This window comes from Anabrus simplex, chromosome 2 (assembly GCF_040414725.1).
Source record: "Anabrus simplex isolate iqAnaSimp1 chromosome 2, ASM4041472v1, whole genome shotgun sequence".
In the NCBI taxonomy this organism is placed as follows: Eukaryota; Metazoa; Arthropoda; class Insecta; order Orthoptera; family Tettigoniidae; genus Anabrus; species Anabrus simplex.
Window position 1 is genome coordinate 969,167,571 of NC_090266.1, and position 24,855 is coordinate 969,192,425.

Sequence of the window (24,855 nt, forward strand, 5' to 3'; positions counted from 1 at the left end):
CGGGGACTGGGTGTATGTGTCGTCTTAATCATCATTTCATCCTCATCAAAACGCGCAGGTGGCCTACGGGAGTCAAATCAAAAGACCTGCATCTGGCGAGCCGAACTTGTCCTCGGACACTCCCGGCACTAAAAGACACACGCCATATTATATATATATATATATATATATATATATAATGCTCTTATACTTCACCAGCCTCAGCCGGAGACAAACGCACTATTTTACCAACAAAGGGACGACTAATAAAACATGCCATTGAGGCCGGCGGTGATTTGTTGAAAAACTAGAAGTGAAATGATGTAAGTCGTAGTTCGTGGTGTGGTGTGTCTGCCTTCAAAACCTTCGATATTGGTTCGATCTTGGCTTGAGTAAATGGAACTTGTAGGTAACAATAAGTGGAATAATTCGTAGTTCTAAATTCCACAGTAGTAGCGAGTTAGACTTTGGACTGAAGGCTCCCGCGTTCGAATACGCAGTTAGTATTACATGGCAAATGCCGCCTACACTCATCAAAGAGTCTCTTTTCTAATTAATGTTATTTGTTTTACGTCCCACTAACTACTCTTTTACGGTTTTCGGAGACGCCGAGGTGCCGGAATTTAGTCCCGCAGGAGTTCTTTTACGTGCCAGTAAATCTACCGACACGAGGCTGACGTACTGAACACCTTCAAATACCACCGGACTGAGCCAGGATCGAACCTGCAAAGTTGGGGTCAGAAGGCCAGCGCCTTAACCGTCTGAGCCACTCAGCCCGGCTTTTTTTTTCTAGTAGCTTTTACGTCGCACCGACCAAAGAGTCTTTATTAGAAGGGCTGACGCTCACTAATATAGATCCGCTACCCCAGCATTTGCCTGGTGTGAAAATTGGAAATCACGAAAGACCTTTCTCAAGGCTACCGATGGTAATGTTCGAACCCACCATCTGCTGTACCCAAACTAATTGCTGTATACGACCCGTATCGGGTTGTCTATTCACTTGGTAACGAATCACAAATTCCTTCGGTATGCTGGTGTGCAATGTAGCTTAATCTAAACTGGTGGTTCATACAGAGTTTTCGATTTAACAGTAGCACTGCTCTGTCCAGCCACATGCCCTACACATATTGGAGTGCCATGTGGTCCACGTAATGGTTTCTTCAGCCATATTACCCGGTTTATTATGTCGGTCCTCTACATGTCGTCTGGACCATCACCTCTGAAAAGATTATAGGAAATTTGGTCCAGACTTAATTTCCTCACCGGGGAACGACAGTGACTGCTGCCAGTTAATGTGACACACTGGGGCGTTTGTCGGTAGCATTTAGCAGAAAATGACCTCAACAGGTGCCGTGTCGCTGCACGACAACGCCAGACCACATTGGAGGTAGCGGGCCATCCTCCTTACAGCCCGGACATGACACCCAGTTGATTTCCGTCTCTTCATACAGTTGAAGAAATATCTGGGTGGTAAAGTTACCTTGTACATGGGTACAAAATCAATACCTTTTTGGAAATTTTCTCGATTTTAGCGCTTCAGTTTTTAAACAGCAGATATAATCCGCCATATAAGGCTGCATTCATAGAAATGCTCTTGTAGCATAAAGATTCCATAATGTGAGGAGCACAGGTCATCATCATCATCTGTTTACCCTCCAGGGTCGGCTTTTCCCTCGGACACAGCGAGGGATCACACCTCTACCGCCTCAAGGGCAGTGTCCTGGAGCTTCAGACTCTTGGTCGGGGATACAACTGGGGAGAATGACCAGTACCTCGCCCAGGCGGCCTCACCTGCTATGCTGAACAGGGGCCTTGTGGAGGGATGGGAAGATTGGAAGGGATAGACAAGGAAGAGGGGAGGAAGCGGCCGTGGCCTTATGTTAGGTACCATCCCGGCATTCGCCTGGAGGAGAAGTGGGAAACCATGGAAAACCACTTCCAGGATGGCTGAGGTGGGAATCGAACCCACCTCTACTCAGTTGACCTCCCGAGGCTGAGCGGACCCCGTTCCAGCCCTCATACCACTTTTCAAATTTTCGTGGCAGAGCCGGGAATCGAACCCGTGCCTCCGGGGGTGGCAGCTAATCACGCTAACCACTACACCACGGAGGCGGACAGGAGCACAGGTTTGAGTTTAAATCAAGTCACTTTTCTTAAAAATTATTTTTACTCCTTGCTATTGTTTCTATTCCCTCCGACTTATTTCTTGTCTATTCTCCCATTTATGTGAGATCGGCAGTAATGTGTATTAAGCTCGGTCCTGACGCCAATCCCAAGAGGAGGGAGGGATGTACTCAGTATTGCGTGTTTCAGTGGTGGTCGGTCGTATGATATGTTGCAAATAAATGTGTGTATTAAGACGGTTAAAAACACCTAGGTTCCGAGCTAGAGGAATCAAAGACCTGGTGTAAACCCCGGCCTGGCCAGTACTCGAACCCGAGGCCCTCTGAATCGAACGCAAGTACGTTGATCATTCAGCCAAGGAGTCGGACAAATTTATTTTACAATAATTTTTATTAATAATGTTACTTTATATGAGTAGCAGATAGCAAAGGCCTTCACTTCCTAGCCAGGCTTAAACTACAAAGAAAAACAAAAGGAGCATTACCCTAAATGTAGTATCGTTACGTGTATCCACAGGATATCCCTTAATAATATACAGTTACGAAAAGTTAACTGCGGAAAATGAATTTTAAGGAAATACAGCGAAGCAAAACCAGGGGAGGGGGGAAGAAAAGAAGAAAAACGAAAGATTCAACGGTGCCGCAAACCTGTGCACTTTATATTACCGAACCAGCACCTTGCCCATTCTGATACGAGAACCCTATTCTGAATATAACGTGTTTGAATATCGAAACGCTAAAATCTCAAGTATATTAAGCCCATTCCATAAATTTCCAAATAAGTATGATTTTATTCCCATTTAACTCGACAAAATAAATGTTGACCACACTATAGACTCCCCTTGTTAGTGTTACCTCAGTCCAGGATTGTTCCATGTACGATCAGGTCGAACCCTGGCATCTCTGGTTGAGAGAATGGGACACTATTCTTACGCCACCGAAATAATAATAATAATAATAATAATAATAATAATAATAATAATAATAATAATAATAATAATAATAATAATAATGTGAGCGTGTGAAGTCTAGTGATGAGGTGGTTTCCTGTCTGTTGCAGGGTAGTGCTCTGTAAGTCAGTGAATGGCTAGCAGTTATCTCCGGCTCGCACGTGGCCACCCATTACAGGGAACTCAGCATTGATGAAAGTAATACCAACGTGATACTGCCACACGCAGCCCACGCTTTTAATTCTCCGTATAAATTCAGATCAGTTAGTTTCGAATGTTATTATTATTATTATTATTATTATTATTATTATTATTATTATTATTATTATTATTATTAGTTTACCGGGCGAGTTGGTCGTTCGGTTAAGGGCGCGCAGCTGTATGATTTCATCTGACAGATAGTGGGTCCGAACCCCTGTCGACAGCCTTGAAGATAGTTTTCCGTTGTTTCCCATTTTTACGCGAGGTAAATGCTGGGGAGGTACCTTAATGGGACCACGACCGCTTCCTTTCCACTCTCCTAGACCTTTCCTATCCAATCGTCACCAAAACACCTATCTGTGTCGGTGTGACGTAAAGACAATTGTAAAAAACAAAAATATTATTTCGTTGTTATAACTCTTCTTCAGCGTTAAAATTCATCCTGTATTCACCTGGACTGGAAATTTAGCTGCTTTACTTAGCAGATGAACTACAGGGCAATCACTGCGCCTTTTAAAAATTATATAGAATTTATTGATGTTCTTTTAAGAGGTAACTAATAAACCTTTGGTAATGTGAACCGAATGAGTTACATATGCTTTAACTGTATATTTTTCATTAGGGGGTTGTGGGTTTGAACTTCACCCTCAGCAGCCCTTAAGATGGTATTTATTTATTTCCCATTTTCACATCGAAGCTGGGCTCTAGTTAAGCCCAATACCCCTGCCTTCAAGGCCTAGTCCCCTTCCATCCTATTATTGCCGAAAACCTGTGAACCTCCAGAAAACCGGGCTGAATAGCTCAGGCGTTAGAACGTTGGCCCCCTGAGCCCTACTTGAGAGGAACGATTCTGGCTCAGACCAGTGGTATTTAAAGGTACTCAAATACGTCATCCTCGTGCTGGTGGATTTACTGGTACGTGAAACATATCCTGCAGGACAAAATTCAGGCCCCTCGTCGCCTCCAGGAAGCCTAAAGAGTTAGCTAGTGGGACGTATGACTAATAACATTATTAAAAAGACCACAAGGAAAATGTGATATTATGAAAGCAACATTTTATAAAGTAGTGTTGCTTGAAAGCGCACTGCGCAGAGGTATGAGTGTTATATTTTGTTGTGTTTTGTCATTTAGGGAGTACGTTAACAAACAAGCTCGCGTACGTGTTATGATTGCACTAGAAACGTAGTAAGGTATACAGAACCAAGCTGTGTAGCTCCGACGGTAGACCACTGGTCTTCTGAGCCCAAGTTCATGGGTCGACCAAGGCTCCATTCGGCGTATTTGAAGGCGCTCAAAAACGCCAGCCTCGTGTCGCTGGATTTACCGGAACGTTAAACAAATCTTGTAGGACAAATTTCTGGCACTTCCGCGTTTCAAGCCTGGGAGCAAGGATTTAACAAAAGTTCATCAATATTAAAATTGGATAGGGTAGTGTCATAGTATTTCCCATGAGTGAACTTTGTAAAGTGCAAGGAACAGTTATATTCACTTCTGCTGCAAAACGTCATCATAGTTCGGAATTAAATTACTCGATTTTGGCTTGAGTGCTTGATATTAGTGGAATTTAGTATTTTATCAGAATTATTATCAAAGAATAGTTCATCTCCTACGTAGATTCTCACAACAAGTACTGTATCTATAAGTTTAATTGTTTCTGAGAAAAACGTAACTACAAATAAATTATATAATACCATGCCTTCATTCTTATTTCTTTCTTTTCTTTTTGAGCGACTGTACATATGGCTCTAGTTGTTAACTCTTCATTGTTCATTTTCAGTAGCAGTCTATGTACTATAGCATAAAGCTGAAACATCACACACCGAACACCTTCGAAGCGCTTATCGGCAGGCGGACAGTACACGAGTGTTGTGTGGGTTGCCATATCAGCGCGGCGCACCTTGCCGGTGAGGTCCATGCTGTAGCACAAGAATAAGGAACGCTAGATTAAAATAACCGCTATATTACTCCTTCGTTATTGGTAACGTTAATTGAACTAACATAGGAAAAATATGTGGTACGAGAACAATAACATTTTTGGTTCCAATAAGTAATTTTCCTCTCCTTATGGTAATCTACTTCATTACAAAAAACTACGTACACCACTCTAATTGTGATATCGTAAGCTGATAAAATATTAAATGCAATTAATTAATGCGTCGGATTTAAGGTAAAGATGCTTCTTTCCAGCTTTAAATTATTACAAACCAAACAAATCCCATGGGGTTAGAGCCTTTATGATCTTTGGCCTAACAAGCGACCGCTTAACAGCCCTAAAGCCTGCAGATAATTAGATGACGCGTGGGCAGCGTAACTAATCCTCTCGGCCATTATTCTTGGATTTATAGACCGGGACACTACCTCGCAGTAAAATAGCACCTCAATTTCGCTCACGTAAGCTTAGTGGACTTCGAACCAGGCCTCAAATCAAGGTAGAAAATCCATGACCTGGCCAGGAATCGAAACATGGCCTGCCTTTAAGAGACAAGCTCACTAACCAGGTGACATTTTTCCACTGCCTTGCATAGGCCCTAATTACCGCTGTTGTTGCTAGAGGCTAAAAGTCCGTCTCATTTGTTGAATGGTCAGCATCGAGTTCTTCCTTTCAGAGGGCCCCAGATTCGATTCATGGTCAGGTCTGGGATTTTAGTCGCTTCTGGATAATTTCTCAGGCTCGAGGACTGGATATTTCTTTTAACACATTTCCCTTCATATTCACACAACATACAATACTGCCAGCCACCACAGAAACACATAGGGTTGCCGTCAGGAAGGACATCTGGCCGTAAAACAGAGTCAAGTCTACACATGTGACCTCACCAGGGTGTGGGAAAATAATAATAATAATAATAATAATAATAATAATAATAATAATGAGTTGCTAGGGCCTAAGGACAACGTGATCATCGACCGCACTTTATTAGTGAGAGTGTGAATGGTGCTTGATATTTTGTAATAATAATAATAATAATAATAATAATAATAATAATAATAATAATAATTGTACCGAGGTACACCAACTCCGTACATTCTAATTAAGCGCGTTTTAGAAGGCCATCTGTAATACGAACTTTGAAACTTCTAGTGGAAGAGGTTTGGTCGTTCATCGTCAGATGTTTCTACTGTCGATCTAGGTGCTCCTTCTGGGGAGAGGATTGACAATTAATTTTCAAGAGAAATTTTGTAGTCATTTGTTGGTAGAAACTTAAGCGTTTGTAGATTGTTTGTGTTCTAAGGTTCTGAGCACTTCTATCTCTTCCCGCCGGCTTTTAAAGTTAACAAATAAGGATTTTTTAAAATTTTATTTAACCACCCAATAGAAATTTTGTGTGCGTTCAGGGCTTCCGCCCAGAGAACTCTCGAACCTTCCTCTCCACTATAAAAGCTGCGACCTTTTCGGCCATGTTGTTTTCCGATCGCCCCATTCCAGTCGTAGAGTGTGTCCGTAGAGGAGGCAGGGAAGGGCTTGCCTCGTCCATTTCCGGAAGGACCAGCTCAAGGTAATGGCAGACATCATGTAATAATCTAATAGCTTCAGAAAGCTAATTTGAGGGGAAGGTTTCAAATTCTTTCGTAATGTAATCTTAAATGTAATTTTTCAAAGAAGCCTAAAGACCTTAGAGTAACTTAGGGAGTAAAGACTGTAAACCCTCTTGTATTTCAACTTGGTCTTGAGGTGACTAGGATTTCGTAATCTTTAAAATTTATCCCTTCTTGTAATTCAAAATTTTCCTTCCATCTAATCACCTCCGTATTACAGGCTTAGCCTCTGTAACGTCGGGCCATAAGCCCACATAGGGTTTTAATGATGATGTAGTGAATTTCAATGAAGTGCAAGTGTTTACCTCCTACCATTTTGATTTTCGGCCAATAACTTTAACCTTTTCTTTTTCACTGAGGCTATGTAGTATGGGCATTTATTTCCTCTGTTGATGTTAAACTATTGGAATGTAACTTACACTGTCGAGCGAATAAGATAGTGGAAATTGGTTATTCTTTACCTAATGTAAAAGTTGAATTGTGCCTTTGAAAGGCTGGAATCTTGTACGTTTTATACACTGGTCTCCTAGAGAGTAATTGTGTGGAGCAAAGATTCTCTTTCTACTGTTGTAAATTTGAGCCCAGTCTCCTGATTTGTATTTAATTGGAGCAGTAGTGCTTTTGGTAATTATAACATTTCAGCTACCTAACTCTTCTCTTTAAGGTACCTGATTACACTTAAACGTGAAATAACTATTGTTTCTAGAGCTTTACATCTCCCCTTGTGTATATCAAATTGTTATTTATAATTGTCTAACAAAGTTTAAAAACTTAAAAGAGGAAAGAAAAGCAAGGGAAGAAATACAATTTCAGTTTTAAAGCTTTAAATTTAAAATTGATCTTCTCTCTACCCATCCATTCATGCCCGCACCTTCGTACACCTGTACGCTCCACATAATCCCCGGAATAATAATAATAATAATAATAATAATAATAATAATAATAATAATAATAATAATAATAATAATAATAATATTTGTTTATCTTCTTTTAGATTATCATAGAAGACGAGTTGTCAGAATTTTGCCCTACAAAACGTCTACGTGTTCTAACCCAAGGAAAGGTATTTGTTTCATTCAAACACCCTCAAATGCCAGCGACTTCAGGCAAGACCTATCTGTTGTCCTAGAACAAGAAGCCAATGACTGACTACGCCACTAAGTTATTAGGCCTTTATTTTATACGTCTGTGTTCAGTGTATCAGTGTCTGGAATTATAATCAATAATGGGTTTGGCATGAAGCCGTTGAATAAGATGCATTCCAATATCCTGGTACAGTATCTCCTTGTAGTAAGTGTAGATCATAACCCTATAGGAAATTCACCATAATAGTGGTTGCTGTACCTTCATAAACGTTGTGTTTGAGACCTCAGAACGACATCGAAGCCCATCTTGTCACTCTTCACAACCTGAAAATTTCCATTTGATACACAATATTTCGATTAAGCATCGTACTTCTATACGAGTACAAATTTATTTGGAGTTATAATTAGTGAGTTGGTTAAAGTAACCAAATTAGGCCATGAATTCTTATAGTTTTTATCACTGTAACTCACTTCTTCCCTAATTTTTCTAATTACTATATTACAAATCACTTACATGTGGTTTTCTAGAAAATTGTTCAAATTTTGTGGATTTCCCTTCATTAAAATTATCTTATCCTTTTTCGAAATGTATGTATTCGTAATTCGTAAGATGTATTCGTAATTTTTAGAGTTTCGATGAACGAACTGGAAAATGCCTTAATCGCCGTTCAGCCTAAAAACTAAGTTACCACCTTCCTCCAGACATCTCATACAAAAATCACCTGACAATATTAATCCGTCCATTAATCGGCCTCTATTCATCTTACTGACTACTAAAACAAAATTTTATCTTGTTACTATATCGATACAAGAAATTATCTTAGTACTTTCGATCACTACAGTGACTATCTCAGCCTTTAGAATCCCGTAAGTATTACCTTCTAATGAAATACATCTCATTTATCAATTCTGGCATCCAGTACATTATCATTATAGAGTATAAATTTCACAGTTTTGAATCCAGTAATTTCTCAATTCATTGTCATAATTAGGGCCAGAAACTTTACGTAGTAATAGCTTAGAATGCAAAGGAGTATCAAGTATCCACTTGCCCGCTCTACAGTTGTGTAAAGAAAGTTGCATAAATAGTGGGAATTATAATATGTGGTACCTACGTGTATGCAAATCTCATATCAAAACTATCGTGCGAACAAGAGAAATTTGACATTCGTTTGCATTCTTACATATTCATTTTTTTTCTTTCTTAATCTGCTCACCCTCCGGGTTGATTTTTCCCTTGGACTCAGCGAGGGATCCCACCTCTACCGCCTCAAGGGCAGTGTCCTGGAGCGTCGGACATTGGATCGGGGGATACAACTGGGGAGGATGACCAGTACCTCGCTCAGCCGGTCTCAACGGCTATACCGAACAGGGGCCTTGGTAGGGGATAGGAAAATAGGAAGGGATAGACACGGAAGAGGGAAGGAAGCGGCCGTGGCCTTAAGTTAGGTACCATCCCGGCATTTGGCTGGAGGAGAAGTTGAACACCACTTCCAGGGTGGCTGAGGTAGGAATCGAACCCATCTCTACTCAGTTGTCCTCCCGAGGCTGAGTGAACCCCGTTCCAGACCTACTACCACTTTTCAAATTTTATGGCAGAGCCGGGAATCGAACCCGCGCCTCCGGGGGTGGCAGCTAATCCCACTAACCTCTACACCACAGAGGCGGACATTCTTACATATTACTGTACGAAATTCCTGGTCCTAGTCATAATATTTTTATGTAGCGCTGAACAATGCCGTGTTTCCTTTGTTTAGGGTTATAATTAGTGAACTGGTTTAAGTTATTTTTCACTGTAACTCACTTCTTCCCTAATTTTTCTAATTACTATATTACATTCAATTTAATTATTTACAAGAGTTTTTCTAGAAAAATGTTCAAATTTTGTGCATTTTCCCTTAAGTAAAATTACCTTCGCCAATGGGCCTTATTTTTTTCAAAATTTAAATTTTGAAATATATCCTCAAACTTTTGTAGTCTTCTTTCCGCTGATATTTCAGACTTGTGTACGTGGCGTAGTCACTTGCGCACTGGGAATGGGAACTGAAGTTTCCGAGTTCGAATCCGACCTTGATGTATTTTCTTATTTGTGAACATCTGTTTTTCACGTGATGTAATGAGATTAAAGTGTTATTCTTTATCTGCACTTGCATTTATTAAATGTGCTAGTTATTGCGAAATGCTTTGTTTTCAACGCTTCCATGGAAAATACCACCCAAATAAGTGTAATAATGAGTCTTGTTCAAGCGATCCATTGTCAGACGAAATGTGACAAATATTGTAAGTAATGTAAACATTAATGTAAATATTCATTAATATTGTAAATATAATAAACAAAGCAAACACTAAAGTATTTCATGTAATCTAAGAAATTAAAAATGATATAGAAACATAGAATGAAAAGAAAAAATGAAAAAGAAAGGAAAAGAAATGTATGAAGGAATTATCCGTACATATCCAAACACTTGCTCGTGTAATGCTACACAAATGATGCATGCACATTGTAGAAAAATATTAATTTGTACCTCCTGATGACTGCTTGTCTTCTCTTTGTGCCGTCGTTGCTCGTGCCAGCTTGTAAGGGCTGCCGTAGTGGCCTGAGGGGGCTGATGGTGGTGGTCCGTAGCTAGGGGGTGGAGGAGGGGGAGGTCCATAGCTTCCTCCAGTTGGTGGGAGGTATCCTAAAGGAAATAAATCAGTTATCATCATGAAATGTATTAAACAAGATACAATAATAATAATAATAATAATAATAATAATAATAATAATAATAATCTTTCAGCTACCATTGGCCTTATGAGACGGCAGATTGCCAGAATATTTCTCTCACACAGGGTTCCTAAAAGTACCAGTAAATCTGCTAACAAGGATCTCTCGTTATAAGGCACTCTTAAATGCTGATCTACTGTGTCAGCATTCAATCCCATTAACTTGATCTTTGTTCCTGTTCTAATTTTGTTCTCTAACCTGGTAAATTTTGAAAACGGTACCGTGCATATTCCTGTTTTCATCTTTTGATTTCAGTTTTTCTTTTCTTTTTGCTCATGAATTCAAATTAATATCTGTGTGCTCTCTGGTCGGTTTGTTTCGGTTTCTAAATCAAAGAGGAAAGGATAAGCGGTAAAATAATATTCATAAATTAAAGTATGAAGGAAGAATCCTATTAGCTTATGTCGAAGTAAGAGCAATTCCCACGAAAGCACAATCATAAAATATATGTATGTTTCAAAAATGGATCTTCTCTCATTCTAAAAAAAATCGCAGCATTCCGATAAGGTACATTCTGAATGCAACATCACATACGCTAGCATAGATATTATGTTCTGCTGGAATTATGAGGAAGACTTTCCTATAGGACAAAGATCCAGCAGAATCGTACGGAGAATGCGATGTTACAGACATCACCAAGACAATGATCTATCATAATTTTGGAGCGAATTTCAAGTAGTAGGGAACAGTAAATAGCGAATCGCTAGAATTGTGAAGTGAATGTCACATAATAGCTCCCTTTGGGCTAGATTTTTGCTAAAACTGGAAAGAGTGTGATACTGTTCAACAGGTTAGTAAAGAAATGCTCGTACAGGACGTGAAGATCCCTGGTGGAGTGGACGCTACAGGCTTCCACTGTCCATAACCCCGACACATAGCGGGACAGAGTAGTTACCTCTATGTCCGGCAGAATTTGTCCCTAGGAATTAACCCAGTTCTGGTGTAGGGACAAAATCCTTTTGCAGTTTCGCTTCTAAACTTTCTCGACTTCGTGGCGGGGTATCCAGTGTGCGTTCTTCCACCTGGACTAGGTAGCTCTGTGATGTAACACGAATCTACTGCACATTTCACGGGCTAGTATAGGAAAACCGGGCGACTTGCGGTGTGGTTAGGGACGCGCAACTGCGAGCTTGCATCCGGGAGATAGTGGGTTCGAGTCCTACTGCCGGCAGCCCTGAAGATGGTTTTCTGTGGTTTCCCATTTTCATACCAGGCAAAGTCTGGGGCTGTTCCTTAATTAAGGCCTCGGCTGCTTCCTTTCCTACCCCATTGTCACCATAAGACCTGTCTGTGTCAGTGCGATGTACATCAAATTCTAAAATAAAATTAAAAATAGTATCGTAAAATGATTGTAATTTAGCTGGTATCTGTAATGTAATGTTTGACGGGAATTATTACGTAGTGTCGAAGAAGATATCTATAATACTGTGCCCCGCGTGTGGTATTAAGATAGTTCCATTGCAAGTACTGTAATAGATTACTAAACTAGGCTCGTGAAGAAGATTCCTTTGAAATGATGTTCCACGAGTTAAAGTGAAGGCAATATGGTTTGAAATGTATCACTGACATAAATGTTCCACTTGTGTTATAAAATTTACTTTTATCGTAGGATCCCTTCATTTTCTCATCGGCTTGAAAAGTTATTTTGAGTCATTTATATAGAAATTTCCTCCAATTACATTATAAGAGAGCTTGTCTTCAAATACAATTCTAAATTTCTTAGTGTGTTCCGCCACTTCCAGAGAATACCTGTTTCGACCGCACAAATCACATACATGCCAAGGCTTTCAATCATTTCTAGAATATGCATTGTACTAGTGTCAAATCACAGAAATCCGCTACTGATTAGACAGTGAAATCTTAAAACTGCAAGTATCTTACAGTTTCATAATATGAATTATTTATGAGTTATATTATAATTTCATACCAGTTTGTTGCACACGAAATTACAGATTTCCGGATGATCTTATTGTCATATTGAAAGCATGGTGCCACCACATAGGGCAGTACAGTTCAAATATCCCTACATATGCGCTTGGAATCACTTGTCTTCCAGTTTTCGGTGTGGTCTGGAAATTTGCACTTCTCTGTTCTCCAGGAACTAATAAGCCCTAGAAAGAGAGACCTTCCAACAAGAGTGGGAGGCATTTGGCTTGTAGGGGATACTGCGTGTTATTATAGAGGAGGATATTGTTGTTTGTGTGTGTGTGTGTGTGTGTGTGTGTGTGTGTTGCTGGGATGGTGAGGGCAGTAAAGTACCCAGTCACTGGTCAATGGAATTAACCATTTAAGGTTATAATCTCCAACCCGGCCGGGAATCGAACCCCGGGCCGTCTGAACCGAAGAGCTGTCCCTCCCGGAAATGAAACTTATAGTATTAAGACGTGTAATATGCGAAGAAAAATGGATATTATGGGATAATAGTCGCTGGTCTGTTCAATGGCTAAATGCCGATGAGGCCCCAAATTATATGCCGAAACCGAATCTTCATCCCATCCGAAGAAGATAATCGTGATTAGTGGTGTGCAATTGGTATTATTCTCCACTGAAATGTGGTGTAACTGTTAATGGTGAGATAGAATGTACGCACCCACTCTGATGGAAATACATCAGAAATTGCGCGTTCATCGGTCTAGATTGGTGAACAGAAATTAAGTTATACTTCTTCATGGCGTCCGGGTGTCAGGAACAACACTACCACTTTATTTTTCGGTGAATAATAATAATAATAATAATAATAATAATAATAATAATAATAATAATAATAATTGGTTTTACGTCCCACTTGCTACGTTTGCGAAATTTTTGGGACACTGAGGTACTGAAATTTCGTTCTCTAGTTCTAATTACGTTCCGGTAAAGCTGCCAACAAGAGTATGTCGTATTAGAGCACCTGCAAATACCACCGGACTGAGCCGGGATCGAACCCGCCAACATGAGCTCAGAAGGCCAGCGTTTCCAACATATGAGCTTCCCAGCCCGGTTTTCAGTGGAGAAAGTGTGTAACAACGAAGCAGCTGTCAAAAGCCTCTTCGTGGAATTTCTTTCTTCTAGGCTGTCAGTTTGAATGAAACGGGCATGAATGCATTTGTACCTCGTTGAGAGAAGTGTACTGAATCTAATGGTGCCAATTTTGAATAACAAAAAATCATTATTACAGTGTTTATATTTAATTTTTCACTACCAAATTAAACATTTCATGTGCAACAATCCGATACCATGGATAATCAGTACTGATAAAAAGGAATAATGTTTAAGTATTTCTAAAAATCTAGTACTGTTGTCAGTTACCTGTTCATTTGCCTATTTTACTCATCCTATATAATGAAAATTATATGACAGAAATACAAATATAAGCTACAGTATTTAAAAATTAAGAAATAACAAACAAATGATATTACAAAATCCACATCCACAAATGTTAATCACAGTGAAAGATCGCTATTTGTGAGGTTAATTAAGTTGTTAGTTGACAATGGAGCCAAAGAGTCTGGTTATTTATTGCATCGTGCTGAGGGACAAGCATTTTATTAGATAGCTGTTCGGATTCAACGCATTGTTCAAGTATGCATAGATAACATTTTAACATACTTGTATTATCTAATTTGTATAAACAACAGCATTGGAATAACATTATGTTCAAAGAATTACAGTAAACATACAACGTAATTGTTGATTTTTTTAATAGGAACACTGCAGGTGGTGGGTTGTGATTCTCAGTTCGACTGGAACGGAATTTGAAAGAGAACGTTAAGATATTTTCAATAAATTTGTCGTCAATAACACTTTAAATATTCTATGTCAAATTTAGTCATGAATAATGCAAGACATCACTCAGGAAATTACACCAACTATAGCAGTGTTCGTCTTGCAAATACTCCATCAGATATTTTGTAGACTAACAAGTGGTTCGTTCCCGTTATTTGATCAGATACTCTTCCATAGCATGATGTGTCCCATTTATGACGACAGTCAAATAACCTGAATTAATGCAGTTCCGTTCCTCGATTGCTTAGTTCTTCTCAGATAGAGAAGGGACTCTGCCTCATTTCAGATTATCACCTCACTGCAAGTGCTCTTATGAGGAAAAGTTTTCCTTAGAAGAACAGATATTACAGACAAGATTTATACATTTTTATAAGCAAGTTACAAACCTTCAAAATATTTTCGTCTTCAAAATTGAGTCAAATATTTGGTGATGGAGCATAAAGCATTTCAATACCATCCTATTCCCTTAACGTGTCCAAGACCTTAATGCAGGGAGACGCGTTGTCTCGGCTTAGAGAAGGGTGCTTATTAGAGCCAACCGCTCGCAACGTTAGAAAATAGATTGGTGGTTAACTTTGATCCACAGATCATTATATCGTCGTTGCGCCTCGAATTACAGTTCTGCGACAATGTCGAGGGGAGAAATACTGACCCGCAGCACGTGTATCACATACAACAAAAAATCTTTGGGGTAGATCATGCAATACTGAAACTTAGATTACAGATCTTCTCTGGTCAGAGTTCTAATCTGAAATATTATCACATAGCGGAGTTTCTAGGCGCAACAACGATATATGTTATGCAAAAGGTAGACAGTATATGAAGAGCTCACTGTAGAGCTATTATTATTATTAGCGTATGGTAACTGTAGAGCTAATAGGCTAGCAGAGACGACGTCGAGGGGAATTATTGCAGAAGTGGACTGAGTGTGAAGCACGGTCTAAACATCTCCACACCACTCTCATTTTCTTAATATTTAATTTTGAATCTGAATTATTTTTAACAAATAAATACAAACATTTGAATATTTCTGACCGGGCAGTTGGCTGTGCGGTAAGAAGCGTGCAGCTGTGAGTTTGCATCCGGGAGATAGTGGGTTCGAACCCCGCTGTCAGCAGCCCTGAAGATGGTCTTCCGTGGTTTCTCATTTTCACGCCAGGTAAGTGCTAGGGCTGTACAATAAGGCCACGACAAATTCCTTCCCACTCCTAGGCCTTTCCTATCAAATCGCCGCGATAAGAACTATCTGTGTCGGTGCGACGTAAAGCAAACTGTAAAAAAAACGTGAAGAAGCAAACCTTTTTTTATAAAGTATAATTTTCATAAATGTGTAATGTTTGTTTCTGTATCTCCTCAAAACAATAAAGACGTAAGGTTAGCGTGTCGTGTATTGTAGAGCCATGAGAAAATCTCCTGACAGAAGCGAGAGAAGGTTAACTACAATAGCGTGACCTTCGAAACAATTCATACGGTCAAAATGTGGTACCTCGAACCGTCCAGTTGGTCATGACACAGTTACAATATTTTCGAACTTATAAGAAGAGAACAGTGTTACGGAAACCAATGATAGGATTACTTCGTACCTGGCAAATTTGGAAATAAAATTCGATTGCATTCGGTATTCTAAGGGTTACATTTCATGAATATACAAATGAAAAATTGATTGTTTCCGAAAAACTTGTAGTATTAATTATTACTGAATAATGTGAAATGTTGCTTTCACTTGGATACCGTATTTTGCAAAATGTCTGTAATGGTTAACTATTATTGTCGTTCAATATTGATGATGAAAGTGGGTCTTCCTTGACGTAAATTATTGGTAATAACAGGGGAGTTTAACTTCCACCTCTACGAACCAAGTTATTCTTGATAAATCGGCTGGTTCTATAAATTCACCCTTGACGTACTTCCTATATCTGGGGGCTTTCACAGCAGGTAAGAGCTGGAAAAGGCATGGTGACGGTATCAACCCATTCCCCTTCTTGAATAATGGAAAAGTATGGAGTATTAGCTACGTTCTCCACTACTCAATGGACTAGGATAGGAACCTCTGTGTAAATATTATCTCACGCATGAAAGAAATTGTTAACAGTTATTGATTCAATATATGTTTGTTCTATAATTTGCCAGGCTAAATTCAACATTTAATCGAATTTTACTAAACGTAGGGTATTATTTTATACTGCAGGGGTACCTTGCTTTCCTCCTAGCCGGAAACCTCGGGTCCGTTTCGCGGCCAGTCCAGGGAGTGCTGGAACGGGGTTTGATAGAACTTCAGATCTGTACGATGAGGATCCGGGCATTACCACCAAGCAACACGGATACGTTACACTTGAATATCTATACGTCATCTGACTGGACAACAGTCGTATTGGCAGGCTAAATCCCTTAATGAGCTGTATGAGCCACAGGTTTGTTTGCTTGTTTTGTTTGGGGGTATTTAGAATCATAGATTATTATTATTATTATTATTATTATTATTATTATTATTAATTTTCCGACTCGTTTCCTTAATGGTCAGCGTATTGGCCTTCGGATCAGAGGGCCCAGGGTTCAATTACCGGCCGGGTCGGGGATTTTAATCGCTTCTGATTAATTCTTCTGGCTCGGGGACTGGATGTATGTGTCCATCCCAACACTCACCTAATCATATTCAGACAACATATCACGCTACCAACCACCACAGAAACACGCAATAGTGCTTACATCCCTCCATATAGGGTTGGCGTCAGGAGGGCACCCGGCAGTAAAACAGGGCCAAATCCCCATGTGTGCATCGCAGTTCGCACCCACGACCACACAGGTGTGGGGAAAAAGCGGCAGGAAAACATTATTATTATTATTATTATTATTATTATTATTATTATTATTATTATTATTATTATTATTATCTGACAAATGTTCCCGGATAACCAAGCCCAGGTTAACTGAGTGAGAAGTGGCAATAAATATGCTAACAAATTGGTTCTATTATCACTCCACATGTTATGGTCTTAGAAAGTTACGGGACTTGTTCCACGTTATATAACCTCCATATACGCCTGTCACAAGGTACGGGTTACTCCCTCCTATTAAGTCCATGACGCAAGAAGACGCAGGTGACTGAAGTTATAAGAACGCACTTCCTTGAAAATAAATTAAATCAGGTTCGTTATCATTAAGTACTACTTAATAATAGAAGCAGTTACTCAAATTCGACTTACGCGATAAGTAGAGGCCAAACGGGAGAAAATTTTCCCGCTTTAGGGTTTTTTCTAACTACATTCTGTGGGCATAAGGTCAATATATAACATGGCATACCCAGCAGACGTATTTAACTCCATATTCATTCCGCCACAGTGAATGAAAATACGACAGTCCTGATGCTTCATCTGCATCTACATTCTTTATTTTTAAAATGTTGAATATTCAAATGAATACGAACAAGGGATTTTCCATAGGGATAAATTACCTATCGGCTCTAAACTCACGAGCTATGCTTATCATTAAAACATACAGAGAAAAGAACATATTTTTGTATTTGACATAGTTTTTAGCCTCCAGGAGATAGAAGTTCTTGGGATAGAGGGTTACGACATAGATGCTTTTTACAGTCATTTCTCTTCGACATTGTTATTTCTTTTAATGCAAATTTCTAACAAAAAAAACATTTTCGTACATAGTAATTGTTTTATCAATCAATCAATCAATCAATCAATCAATCAATCAATCAATCAATCAATCAAATCACCACTGATCTGCATTTTGTGCAGTCGCCCAGGTGGCAGATTCCCTATCAGTTGTTTTCCTACCATTTTCTTAAATGATTGCAAAGAATTTTTACATTTACTGAACTTCTCCTTGGTAAATTATTCCAATCCATATCTCACCTTCCTACAAACGAATAATTCCCCCAATTTGTTCCCTTGAATTTCAACTTTATCTTGGTATTGTGATCTTTCCTACTTTTAAACACCACTTTAATGTATTCGTCTAGTAATGTCATTCCACGCCACCTCTCCACTGAGAACTCGGAACATACCACTTGTTCAAGCAGCTCGTCTCCTTTCTCCCAAGCCTTCCCAGCCCAAACTTTACAACATTTTGGTAACGGTACTGTTTTGTCGGAGATCACCCAGAACAAATCGAGCAGCTTTTCTTTGGATTTTTTCCATTTCTCGAATGAAGTAATCCTGGTGAGGGTCCCATACACTGGAACCATCCTTTGCTTGGGATCCTACCAGAGACTTATATCCCCTCTCATTTGCATCCTTACTACAACCACTAAATACGCATGCTATGTTTAGTAAAACTTACCTATACATCGGAAACGAAAGCATGATTTGTATCCTGTCTTTCCTTTTACAATTTGGTTTACATCGCACCGACACAAATATGTCGTATGGGAAGGACTGAATGGGAAAGTCCTGGCGGGGGAAGGAAGTGGCCGTGGCCTTAATTAAGGTATAGTCCCAGCATTTTCCTGGTGTGAAAATAGGAAATACCATGGAAAACCATCTTCAGGGCTGCCGACAGTCACTATCTCCCGGATTCAAGCTCTCAGCTGTGCCTCCATAACCGCACGGCCAACTCGCCCGGTGTAACCAGTCTGGGGGTGAGATAGCCTACTGACATCGTCACTGGACTATCGCCGAGGTGGCCATACTTCGAAAACCTGTCAATTTATGAGAGATCTTTAAAATGAAACTTATGCCAGTTTAGTTCGGATTTCACGAAAAAATACTGGATTACTTCACACGCTACGACAGCAACAACAACTACAACACCATTCTTCAGGTTATTTCTGGGGTAGCTGGAGCCATCCAGGCACACTTTTGTTTTGGTCGGATGCCCTTCCTTACGCTCCGCGATTTTTGAGATGAAAATCTCAACCCAGCATCGACCGGAAATCAAACCTCAGTTTCCGGGTGGAAAGCCAGCAACTAAGTCACTGAACTAATCACCTCCTATCCCCCCACTCCCACTGGAGGACTTTTCGCTATGACCGCTACGTCAAATGTCATGAAAAATCACAAGATAATTTTTATATTAAAAACATATCCTGACCAGCTTTACATACTCTTACAGCATCTTTCAGAATACGTCTTACTGAGAAATTGGCTCATTATGACGTAACTTCATGACCCTGATATGGGATTAACATCTGTTGTTTACTTAAAGATGGCCCCTCTTCCAAATTCACTGACTGACAGAGCAAATGCAACACCAAGAAGGAGTGGTCAGAACTTTATGCCAATTGCAGGGTAGACTGACGTCACTGAGGTATGCTCATGATGTGAAATGCGCCGCTGTGCTGCGCACGTAGCGAACGATAAATGGGACACGGCGTTGGCGAATGGCCCACTTCGTACCGTGATTTCTCAGCCGACAGTCATTGTAGAACGTGTTGTCGTGTGCCACAGGACACGTGTATAGCTAAGAATGCCAGGCCGCCGTCAACGGAGGCATTTCCGGCAGACAGACGACTTTACGAGGGGTATGGTGATCGGGCTGAGAAGGGCAGGTTGGTCGCTTCGTCAAATCGCAGCCGATACCCATAGGGATGTGTCCACGGTGCAGCGCCTGTGGCGAAGATGGTTGGCGCAGGGACATGTGGCACGTGCGAGGGGTCCAGGCGCAGTCCGAGTGACGTCAGCACGCGAGGATCGGCGCATCCGCCGCCAAGCGGTGGCAGCCCCGCACGCCACGTCAACCGCCATTCTTCAGCATGTGCAAGACACCCTGGCTGTTCCAATATCGACCAGAACAATTTCCCGTCGATTGGTTGAAGGAGGCCTGCACTCCCGGACGTCCGCTCAGAAGACTACCATTGACTCCACAGCATAGACGTGCACGCCTGGCATGGTGCCGGGCTAGAGCGACTTGGATGAGGGAATGGCGGAACGTCGTGTTCTCCGATGAGTCACGCTTCTGTTCTGTCAGTGATAATCACCGCAGACGAGTGTGGCGTCGGCGTGGAGAAAGGTCAAATCCGGCAGTAACTGTGGAGCGCCCTACCGCTAGACAACGCGGCATCATGGTTTGGGGCGCTATGGCGTATGATTCCACGTCACCTCTAGTGCGTATTCAAGGCACGTTAAATGCCCACCGCTACGTGCAGCATGTGCTGCGGCCGGTGGCACTCCCGTACCTTCAGGGGCTGCCCAATGCTCTGTTTCAGCAGGATAATGCCCGCCCACACACTGCTCGCATCTCCCAACAGGCTCTACGAGGTGTACAGATGCTTCCGTGGCCAGCGTACTCTCCGGATCTCTCACCAATCGAACACGTGTGGGATCTCATTGGACGCCGTTTGCAAACTCTGCCCCAGCCTCGTACGGACGACCAACTGTGGCAAATGGTTGACAGAGAATGGAGAACCATCCCTCAGGACACCATCCGCACTCTTATTGACTCTGTACCTCGACGTGTTTCTGCGTGCATCGCCGCTCGCGGTGGTCCTACATCCTACTGAGTCGATGCCGTGCGCATTGTGTAACCTGCATATCGGTTTGAAATAAACATCAATTATTCGTCCGTGCCGTCTCTGTTTTTTCCCCAACTTTCATCCCTTTCGAACCACTCCTTCTTGGTGTTGCATTTGCTCTGTCAGTCAGTGTACTTTTAAGTGACAATTGACATCGCAACAGTGGCCTTGTGACCATAATTTTTGCGTGGAATTCGAGCCGCAGGAATGTTACCTTTCACTGCAAAACTCTCACATGCATTGTTCGGTATCTGAACTGCTATCACTCTAGTGAGCGGCAGAAGTGTCCCTTAACACGATCTAAGGACGTATATCTTGCTGGAATCCTACAAGTTGAGCTTTAGTGGAATAACCTTTCCTAAACCCAAACTGACTTCTATAATAATAATAATAATAATAATAATAATAATAATAATAATAATAATAATAATCGTATGGCCTCAGCTACCGTGTGCAGACATTTCGATTTGAGGCCATCTGGCTGTCTGCTCGTCAATTTCGACGTTCCGTTTTACTCTAGGTCCGCTAGATGGCAGACAGAGTAAACCGGATCTCTCTTGGGCGTCTATGGCTGTCGGGTAAATACCAAATGTATCACCAGAGATCTTTTACATGCCGACATCGTACGACATGGAGTGTCGAATGGACTCTTTTCCGCCCTTCAAAAATCCGACTACCTCTGCCGGGTTTGAACCCGCTATCTTGGGATCCGGAGGCCGACACTACCACGGATCCACAGAGGCAGCTACTGACTTTTATAAAACCAGTTATTTATCTCGCAAACATGTCTAATATAAGCAGAAAGAATGCTTTCCAAATCTTACATGCAATGCATGTCAAACTGACTGGCCAGTAATTTTCTGCTTTATGTCTATCACCCTTTTCTTTATACAACGTACACAGAGGCTACTATAGCAACTCTCCATTCATTTTGTATAGCTCCTTCTTGCAAACAATAATCAAATAGGTACTTCAGATATGGCACTATATGCCAACCCATTGCCTTTAGTATATCCCCACCGAGCAGTATTATTTGGCCTTTATATTTTCTTATTTATATATATCAATGATATGTGTAAAGAAGTGGAATCAGAGATAAGGCTGTTTGCAGATTATGTTACTTTTTACAGAGTAATAAATAAGTTACAAGATTGTGAGCAACTGCAAAATTACCTCGATAATGTTGTGAGATTGACACTAGGCAATGGTGTGATGATAAACGGGGTTAAAAATCAGGTTGTGAGTTTCACAAATAGAAAAATTCCTCTCAGTTTTAATTCCTGCGTTGATGGGATGAAAGTTCCTTTTGGGGATCATTGTAAGTACCTAGGTGTTAATATAAATAAAGATCTGCATTGGGGTAACCATACAAATAAGATTGTAAATAAAGGGTACGGATCTCTACACATGGTTATGACGGTATTTAGGGGTTGTGGTAAGATTGTAAAGGAGGGGGCATATAAATCTCTGGTAAGACCCCAACCAGAGTATGGTTCCAGCGTATGGGACCCTCACCAGGATTACTTGATTCAAGAACTAGAAAAAAAATTCCAAAGTAATCCGGCTCGATTTGTTCTGGGTGATTTTAGACAAAAGAGTAGCGTTACAAGAATGTTGCGAAGTTTGGGCTGGGAAGACTTGGGAGAAAGAAGACGAGCTGCTCAACTAAGTGGTATGTTTCGAGCTGTTAGTGGAGAGATGGCGTGGAATGACATCAGTAGACGAATAAGTTTGCGTGGTGTTTTTAAATGTAGAAAAGATCACAATATGAAGATAAAGCTGGAATTCAAGAGGACAAAATTGGGCAAATATTCGTTCATAGGAAGGGGAGTTAAGGATTGGAATAACTTACCAAGGGAGATGTTCAATGAATTTCCAATTTATTTGCAATAATTTAAGAAAAGGCCAGGAAAATATCAGATAGGGAATCTTCCACCTGGGCGACTGCCCTAAATGCAGATCAGTATTTATTGATTGATTTCTTGATGAAATTGGATGCCAGAAAGGATGTGTTGAATATAATCAAATTCGTGCGGATAACAGAGCGAACAATGTTTGTGAGACATGTAACGTCCATTTGTGTTACAAAAAAGTAGTAAGCTGCTTTCTGAAGTTTCACACTGCCTAATGTAAAATTCCTCTATCAGCCAGGAATCGAATCCGAGACCTTTGTGTGTGGAACCCATCAACATCTAACCGCCGAGTTGCATATGTAGTTTTGATTTGTTACACACAAAAGAAAGAAACTGTATTCTTAAGTTTACTAGCGCCTATATTATGAAACGAAAAAATGTCCCTTGTCGCATAGTGGGACAAATATGTCGCAAATTTTAAAAACCGACAACTCCATTCGAATAAAATACATACATTTGAAATTTGTTGTCATAACTTTCAGTCAACATAAATTTAGGAAAATCATGCTAAAACTGACATTTCCAAACCCCGGTTTGTTGCATGCGGCAAAGGGTTAAGACATGACAGAAAAATTTTTACTTCAAAATTAACTCTGAGATTTGAAATAATACATTAAAAATACGGTAATTTCTTACTGTAAATTATGGAATCTACATTTTCAGGTAAGGAGATCTTGTTAAGTTCACAATATAGATTTTGTTAAAAATACAGAACTTTCAATAGAACAATAAACCAATATAAATCACAAAGGAAAGGCATATGCTTCATGTCTAGATCACTTTGAAGTACGATTACGTGGACAGAATTCCTTTATTATTCCCATATATTAATACAATTAATTTAGAAGACGTATCTCGTTGTATACAACAAGAACCTCAACATTCTGAGGATATTAAAGGACCTTCCTTTTGTGAAACTGTTTTGAATATCACATTTTACGAAATTATACGGCACTTCAGAGAACTTTTCTAAGAAATCCGAAGTCTAGGGGCACAAATAGTGATCAGGAGAGTCCTTTGGTGTTGCCTATAATACAGTCCCGACCAGACACCTCTAACCTTCTGCTTGCTTGTAAAACGCGAGGAGTATATCTGAGACCGACCATTTCTTTAAGTGATTGTTCTCTTGAAGAATAAGCTGATGACTCAGTAGAGAGGAACCTTTTGTCAACACAATGGAAAAAATCGTTTTACACTACCATGGATCTACATACATACATACATACAGTACATCTTCATTATAGACTGTTATGCCTTTCAGCGTTCAGTCTGCAAACCTTTGTGAATGTACTAAATGCCGCCTAAATCCTCTATTTGTATCTAGTTCTGTGGCCTCATTTAGTTCTATACCTCTTATCTTTAAATTATTAGAAACTGAGTCTAACCGTCTTGGACTCACTCTGCTTCTCTTACCTTCCATGGCTGAGTTCATTATTCTACTACGTAATCTATCATCCTCAATTCGCGTCACATTTTAAGCAAGTCTCAGACCATAAGTACACGATAATAAGATATTACGTCGAAATGTTAATGAAATTATGTCCAAGGAAACAGGGTAGATTAACTCTGTAAGGACCAGGTTTCAAACAACTGAAACTGGCTCCACTCCCGATTTATTTTCCACTTGTTGTGCTTATTTCTATGTGCCTAAACTTCTTGCAATACCTTTGATTACCGGGCGAGTTGGCCGTGCGGTTAGAAAGCGCAGCTGTGAGCTCGCATCTGGGAGATAGTGGGTTCGAACCCCACTGTCGGCAGCCCTGAAGATGGTTTTCCGTAGTTTCGCAATTTCACACCAGGCAAATGCTGGGGCTGTACCTTAATTAAGGCCACGGCCGCTTCCTTTCCATTCCTAGGTCTTTCCTGTCATTTTCATCGACATCTGACTCGGCATTTGTAACAACTCACAATATTTTTTCTTCATTCAGCGAACTACTTGTCACCCCCCCCCCCCCGCCATTATTGTTTACAAAACACGATACTTGAGATCAGTCACAGGCACGGTCACAGAGATATAAAAGTATTGTTCCACGAATAACATCAACTCGGGACATAATTCAAAAG

At 40.4% G+C, this 24,855-nt stretch overlaps 1 protein-coding gene across 2 annotated transcripts in view; it reads right to left on the minus strand.

The window, feature by feature from the left end:
* LOC136863226 (uncharacterized) overlaps positions 1-24,855 on the minus strand; it is a 247,233-nt gene that overhangs the window by 101,811 nt on the left and 120,567 nt on the right. For both annotated transcript variants that reach the window (XM_067139595.2, XM_067139594.2), the window contains exon 4: positions 10,401-10,556. In XM_067139595.2, the coding sequence (XP_066995696.2) occupies positions 10,401-10,556 (156 nt within the window). The remainder of the gene's footprint in view (positions 1-10,400; positions 10,557-24,855) is intronic.